Raw genomic sequence first — 8,071 nt, 5'->3', positions numbered from 1 at the left:
AGGTAATTTTTGACTCTGAGGGTCTCACAAAGGACTCACCCTTTCAGCCTCCTTTTAAGAGCAGCTTTGACTTCTCTGTTCCTCAGACTGTNAATGAGCTTTCTCCAAAAGTAGTAACAGGAGAAGATCAACAATATGCAAAGGATGGACTGGGACAAGAATATTCCTATATATCCTGTGTATGTCTTGGGTGAGGTGACTTCTTGGATCCCTGTAAGCTCAGGTAATTTTTTACTCTGAGGGTCTCACAACGGAATCACCCTTTCAGCCTCCTTTTAAGAGCAGCTTTGACTTCTCTGTTCCTCAGACTGTAGATCAGGGGATTCAGCATGGGATTGAAAACACTGTGAAAGAGGAGGAGGTACTTGTTCTGCTCCTGGGGGTCCCCATGTTGGGGTCCAACATACATGATCATGGCTGTGCCATAAAAGAGCCCCACCACACAGAGGTGGGAGGAGCAGGTGGAGAAAGCTTTCTGGCGCCCCTGCACTGACTGCATCTTCAAGACTGCCCATACAATGTGACCATAAGAGACCACAATTGCGAAAAGTGGTCCCACAAGCACAAATGCTGCAAAGGACATAACCACAAACTTTTCAAAGTGTGTGTCTGCACATGCAAGTTTGAGAACAGCTAGAATTTCACAGAAAAAGTGGTTCACTTTCTGAGGCCCACAGAAGGGCAGTGGTAAGAGTAAAACTACATCTACTAGGGTCAAAAGGATTGATAAAGTCCAGAAAGAAACTGGTAGGGTGATGCACACTCTCCAGCTCATGATGGTTGAATACCGAAGGGGCAGGCAGATGGCCACGTACCTGTCAAAGGACATCACAACCAGAAGAAGACATTCAGTGCTAGCAAAAGTCAAGAAGAGAAAGGTCTGTGTCATGCAGCTAGCAAAGGATATTGTCTGGGCTGGCCTCAGGAGGTTGACCAGCATCTGGGGCACTGTGTTGCAGGCATAGGCTATGTCGACAGTGGCCAGGTTGGAGAGGAAGAAGTACATGGGGGTGTGCAGTCGAGATTCGAGTGAGATGAGCCCCAGGATGACCCCGTTGCCCAGCAGGGTGAAGGCATAGGACACAGAGAAGAGCCCAAATAGGAGCACGCGCATTCCTGGGTTGAGTGGGAATCCCACTAGGAGGAACTCTGTGACAGAAGTCTGGTTGCCCGCCATTCTCCTGGGAAGGAACAAGGGAGAGAGTTTATCAATTCTGAGTGCCCAAGGGATGTGTTTGACATGGTAGACCTGTGTGTGTCATGGATGTCATTGTTTCTTCCCTCAGAAAAGATCTTCAGTGACACTTCTCTCCTGTTCATCAGATACTAAGTGAAACCTATGCACTGCAAATGACACACAAGGAATTTTTTTCACCTTGTTAAATTAAATGTCAGTGTTCTATTACACTGTTAAGTAAATTTTACCTTTATTTCTAAAGTTCCAGCAGTTCCTAACATGTTAACAAGCCTGCTCTAGACACCTTCAGAGTGGACGCTTTCAGTGGACACTTTCCTCAGTCAGCACAACTGCTTCAGAGGTCTTCCTGAGAGGAGTCCCGATTCCCAGTGCAAACACAGCCACCATGGGGAGGGGCCTGGGGGCCTGCATCTGCATACACACACGAGGATGGGAAGGAGGACCAGGAGCCTCTGGGAGATCCTCCCAATAGGAAATCTCACAGATTTGTGCCTTCATTCAATGACTTATTGGTCAGCCTTGTAATTTTTACTGGCAGCATCATCTTGAATTGAGAGCACGGCAGGTAGACTACCACAACTTTAACTCTATTTAAGAGAGAGAACTTTGTCTTTTGACTTTTGTACCAACAGATGTTCTACTCTGATCATAGTGTTTCATTATTCAATATTACCCATCACACACTTATCCCTGTATGAACATTCATGCTCAATGTCTGTTATGTGGATGTATTATATGTATTAGTTACATACACATATCTGGCACACATATGCACTTCAACAATTACTATGTGAAGTTGCATGGCACTTGCTATTTTGATATTATTTTCTACTCTCCTTCACTAGTAAAATGCTGGTTGAATGACTTCTTGATGGGTCATGGTCTGGGATTCAAAACTACTGATCACTATTCAAAGCTAGAGCTCAAGCTCTAAGCATACAATCATATCCTTAGAACCTTTAACATATTTTACAGTTAAACTATAACAAGAATACATTATTCATCATGTATCTTTACTTTCTGTGGTTGACCAATCTTTAGAAAGGGACCCGTCACAGGGTGGGAATTCTGAGGTTTGACTTGTAACTATTAAACCACTGCCTCTGTTTCCTTGTCTGTCTCACTCCATATCCTTCTTCAGTCCAGCACCCACCTGAATTTCTCTAAGATAAGGATCTCACGAAAACTCATAATTGTGTTCCTATATCAATTTTCCATTCCAATTTCCTCATAAGTTCATACTGGTGTTAGAAGCAACGGTGTGAAGGTTTCACGCTGCTTGAAAACAAGAATCAGAATTCACAGCACAAACATTGGGAGATGATTTTGCCTTACTCTAAGAAAAATGCCATAACAGGAAGAATCACCTTTGTGAAGAAAGCTGGTTGTTTTCATAGGAACAAGCTTTGTCTTAGGGAATGCTTTAACTCAGAGTTGTGGATTCACGTGTTATGGAAGAAGGAAAGCTAGAAAATGCTCAAGTATCTTCCAACTATAGGACTCATTGGCCTTGAATGTATACAAAACTGTTAGCTGTTTTCGTTTTAGCTTTGTTGCCACCTTTGGGGTGAATAAAGAAGGCAGTGCTATCTCTAAAGTCCCCTATGATGAAGGACACAATAAACTAAAGCAGAAGGACCAGTGACTGTCACCTCATCTTCCTCCTATCTGGTGCACATAGCTAAAAAACACAACAAAAATCCACAGACATTTACCGAACATATTCCATGTGTTTCCACGTATCTGGGGATATACAAGATATACAAGACAACTCCTATCTGCTGGTGTATAGAAACTGCTTGAAGTGACAGGTCTTTTAAAAGGACTCAAAATGATAATTCCCTTATTAAAATAACCCATCAAGTGGATTTTCACTTTTAAAAATAAAATCTTCAGGACACTCTTCTGGAACAAACTGCTATTATGGTCAGTTCGGTCCATTATTTCATGAAAACATGACTGAATTTTAGGGGACAATGGAAACACTTTCAAGCAAATCTCTCAAATGGCGAACATATCTTCTCATTTAAACAAGGAATTTTACAGTAAATGATCATCCTTAGGTGTCTCTAAATGGGACACTAATTTAAATCATTTTATTCACTATGTCTATGCATAGCAAACACCTGGCACTGACACACAATAATGATTCTATTTTGCACTCTGATTTTTCATTACAGCCTGTCTGACATTGAATAGTGAACAAAGACTGGAAAACATATGAAACTTACCACAGACTTACAGTTAAAATTAAGAAGACCAGCAGAATGTGACTTGGGTTGAGCAAAAACACATTAATAAGGAGGATACTATCTGTGAGTTAGACATGAATTTGCTGTCTCACAAGGATCTCTTAGGAGGAAATGTGCCTGAACAAGAAAAGATGATTTATTCTCTGCTCCACTCCACCACCTCTCAATAAACTTCTGCACAATTGAGTGTAAGAAGGAAATAAGACCCACCAGGCACACTGCCATGAGCTTCCTTCCAGGGGAAAGGGGCTCTCCAGGGACCAATCTCTGGTGTTCTCCACAGGGACACCTGTGTCATGATGGTGGTGTTGATGACTCCTTCAATGACTGTGGCGTGCCTATTCATCCATTAGGAAGCTCTAGAATGATTTCTGGGACTCCTTCACACATTACAATGACCACACCTTGCATTCACTATGGCTCAAGAACACAATTTCCCCACCTAGTAACCCTCCAAATAGAGTAGGTGCTACAAAGGGCAGCTGGGGCCCATAGGTTTTTCCCAACCTCTAGTCTTGGCTAAGTTTTATCTCATGCCTGACCAGATCAAGTATCCTCTGGGGTTTTTTTTCCTGTTTGACCAAGACAGCAACCCAACCTGGAACAGGAACCATGCTGCTGTGATATGACACTAGAGAGAATTTCATACAACACAATGGTTCCAAGGATACTGGGGAACTACAACATTAAATACAGAGCTCTCAGATTCATAGGCAAAACTACATGAAGCTGCCATCCTTGGGGTTCAAGGGCACAGAACAGAGCCTGGGTGATTTTAATGCAGAAGGTCAGAGGAGTTGCGGTCCAGACTTAACCTTGTGAAGAGAAGGGGCACCCCAGAAGCACTGTGGCCCCAGCAGGGAATGAGGAGGCTGGCTCTGGAAAACTGAGTAACTAAGGCTGGGTAGGGGGACTTCATCGCCATTGCCAAAAGCTGCTGGGAAAGCCTGAGAAGAGGGGCAGGCAGACAGGAAGGAGCAAGGTCCTTTTCTTAGCTCCAGGCTCCCAGTCTGCTTTAGAGATACCTACCTACACAACATAAGCCATTGGAAGCCACTGAAAGCAGTAATCTGCCCTGCCTGGTGTAGTTCACTAGGTTATAACATCATCCTGTGAACCTAAATGGCCTGCATTTGGTTCCCGGCCAGGGCCCATATTGTATTTAGGTTGAGGGTTTGGTCCCAGTTGACACACATACATGCTTCTCTGCTTCTTTCCATCCTATCCCCCCTCTCTAAAAATTCAATAAGCATGTCCTTTTGTGAGGATTACAAATGAAAATCCAGAGTCCAAATGTCCCAATTTGGTGAAGAAAAGTTGTAAAATCGACACCAGATGCTGGGGTCTCAAGTTTATCAATGAAGAACCACCTCCACATCACTCATGCTGAGAGTTCGTTAAGGGACAGAAACAAGAGTTACTTAAAAACACTAACAGGAAACTAAAGTTTAGGTGGGATGCTCAAAGACATTTGCTGAATCCTCTACCTTGAAGCAAATTTCCTAGCTACTCACAGGCAGTGCTGGGAGCCACAGGCCTTCCCTCTGAGGTCCAGTCTATGTCACACTGACAGCACAGAACCAGAGGAGAATATGAGCGGCTCACTAATGGTGGATGGCCAGAGGGAAGGAGGTCTCCACAGCAACACCGACTCAGTAAAAGATGGACTTTTGCTACTTTCTGGTACATGCACTCATAAAACAGACTGATAATGGGACATTCTTCCTAGAGTGGTGAAGATGGATGGTCGGATGAGACATTGCATTTTAAGTGCTATCCATGTGTAGCTCATAGCACTGGGTGAGGGATCCACAAATACAGTAGCTATCCTCATAATAGCCAATCTGATCTTTATATTCAGTGAGCTCTGCAGCCCACAGAAGGTGATAGTTGGACTGCTTTTTAAAATTACCTATTATGCTATAGTACTGACAATAAAGGCAGAGATAACATTTAAGCATTTTTTTAAAATTCTTATGAACTTCAGTAGCTAAATTTACTTCAATTTTTTAAATTGTTGTAAACAATATTTTAATTCTGTTTTTAAATATTCTATTTATTTATTTTCAGATAGAGGAGAAGGGAAGGAGAGAGGGAGAGAAACATCACTGTGTGGTTGCCTTTCATGTGTCCTCCACTGGGAACTGGCCTGCAACCCCGGCATGTGCCCTGACTGGGAATTGAACTGCAATTCTTTGGTTCACAGGCGTTCATGCTCAATCCACTGAGTTACACCAGCCACGGCCAATTTTTTTTTTAATTTTCATGTCTAACTCAATTTAAGCATAGTTGTTGTATAAGCTCGTACTGGTTAGATTATTTCAGGTATAATCATAGTGATTTGACATCTCCAATCCTGCCTACAGCACAAAGCACAATTTCTAAAAGTTGTAAACAGTCATTATCCTACCACGCTACAACCAATACTATAGTACTCTGTGTCATAGATTTTGCTCTTTACTGCATATTACGTGGTCCATAATTGAAATTACATAACATTTGCAATTATTGGTTGACATTTTCCCTTTAAATTTTATAATAACTCTTTGCTATGTATATATAAAGTCTATACAGTCATCATTTTAATGACTATAAATAGTCATTGAGTTAAAGCAGTATAATTGATCAATTTATCATCTTGTGAAATATTTGTTTAAAATTTTCATATTAAAGATAATTTTAGTGGGGAAATAGAGAGTTGCACTGAGTAATCATTACTCTCCAAGTTAAGGGCACACACCTACTCTTCTGATTAACTCTCCTGTTCACTCTCAGTGTGAGATTGAGAATAACTCTGGAAGCAATTGGCCAACCTCTCCTCATAATGGGTTAGCACTACACTTTATGGTAATACCCTTAGAGGCCACCTAAGGTCTGTGGAACACATCCCCTACCACTGTTCTTGAAAAGTGGGAGGAATCAGTAAAAGTCAATCTGACACCAAGGCAGAAGAGCCACCCACACTCTACTAGTCAATTACAGCATCTGGTAAAATGTCCTCTGTCAGAATAAGCATTCTCANATAATGGGTTAGCACTACACTTTATGGTAATACCCTTAGAGGCCACCTAAGGTCTGTGGAACACATCCCCTACCACTGTGCTTGAAAAGTGGGAAGAATCAGTAAAAGTCAATCTGACACCAAGGCAGAAGAGCCACCCACACTCTACTAGTCAATTACAGCATCTGGTAAAATGTCCTCTGTCAGAATAAGCATTCTCTTGAGGGAAACGACACAGACCTGCACTAACCAGGGTGCAAGTGCTGGTGAAAGACACCAGAGAACATGTAAATAGTCTGCACATCTACATAATTCACAGGTCATCAATCAAAAGTTCCTGGGCACCATACATAACCCAAATTGTGTCTCTGAGACCCAATGTCCAGCTCTGCCCTTTGCTAGCTACGGGTTCAGCAGTTTGCCCCCAAGGTTGTAAACAGTGAGCTGGGCTCCCACACTGTCTGTAGTAGGTGTGTGAAGAGTACATGTGTGCCCTTCACTTGGAGAGTAATGATTACTCAGTGCAACTCTCTATTTCCCCACTAAAATTATCTGTAATATGAAAGTTGTAAACAAATATTTCACAAGATGATAAATTGATCAATTATACTGCTTTAACTCAATGAGCTATTTATACAGTCATTAAAATGATGACTCTATAGATTTTATATATACATAGCAAAGCATTATTATAAAATTTAAAGGGAAAATGTCAACCAATAATTGCAAATGTTATGTAATTTCAATTATGGAACACATAATATGCAGTAAAGAGCAAAATCTATTACATAGAGTAATACAGTATTGGTGGTAGGGTGGTAGGATGATGACTGTTTATAACTTCTCCCCTTTCTCCTACACACCCTGTATTAATTTTGTTTCTTCACTCAGCCTGTTAGTTCACTCCCCAATATAGCTCCATAATTTTCAAGTGAAATATCTCTGTATTGCCACTAGAGCTCCCTGAGATGGTCTTTAAGTGCAAAGTGCAATCTGGGACAATGGACAAGTAGCCCTGTGGGTTTGCAGGACTACTTCCTTTTACTGCAGCTTTTTCATTCTTCCCAAATCTTATGACATATGCAGTTACTGAGTTTAGGCAGTTAGGATAAAGATGGAGAAAGACTGCGTACAAACCAATGGGACCCAAAAGGAATATATTTAATTTTTAAGTGTACAGATATTCCATTCAAGGAGCATAAAAGAAAAAATTATATCTTATTAAAAAAATTGATGAGTGTCCAGAGGGGAGAGGGGAGAGAATCACAGGGGGAAAGGGGAAGGACTCACATGAAGAAGTATAAAGGACACATGGACAATAACTAAGGTGGGGGGGCAGACATGGGAGGGAGGTGGGGAGCACTGGTGGGTGGCAGGGCTGGGAGAAGAAAGAAAACTGTACTTGAACAAGAGTTAAATAAAAATTTTAAAAAATTGATGAGTGTAAACTATGGAGAGCTTCCTTCAGAAAAAGAGGCAAAGTGGGATCTCTCATATTGATGAACCACCACAAAATGCAGCAATTAGCTTCTCTGGATTCAGGTGGTAGCTGAGCACATAGGGTGGGGATTCAAACGTCATTTCAATTAGAAATGACTCTCCTATCACAGTGCACTGTGC

The 8,071-nt window shown here is 41.7% G+C and overlaps 1 protein-coding gene across 1 annotated transcript; it reads right to left on the bottom strand.

Moving 5' to 3' along the window:
* Positions 1-256: 256 nt before the first annotated feature.
* On the bottom strand, positions 257-1,177 carry LOC119000617 (olfactory receptor 2A25-like). Its single transcript, XM_037065700.1, has one exon. The coding sequence runs from the start codon at positions 1,175-1,177 to the stop codon at positions 257-259; it is 921 nt and encodes a 306-aa protein (XP_036921595.1).
* Between the last annotated feature and the right edge of the window lie 6,894 nt (positions 1,178-8,071).

Source organism: Sturnira hondurensis, unplaced genomic scaffold, assembly GCF_014824575.4.
Source record: "Sturnira hondurensis isolate 20B ecotype Veracruz unplaced genomic scaffold, ASM1482457v3 Scaffold0015872, whole genome shotgun sequence".
NCBI lineage: Eukaryota > Metazoa > Chordata > Mammalia > Chiroptera > Phyllostomidae > Sturnira > Sturnira hondurensis.
This window is presented reverse-complemented; position numbering and strand designations above follow the sequence as displayed.

What these genes read in the sequence shown, in the direction of transcription:
- LOC119000617 (XM_037065700.1), bottom strand. Translation starts at nt 1,177, where the DNA reads ATGGCGGGCAACCAGACTTCTGTCACAGAGTTCCTCCTAGTGGGATTC.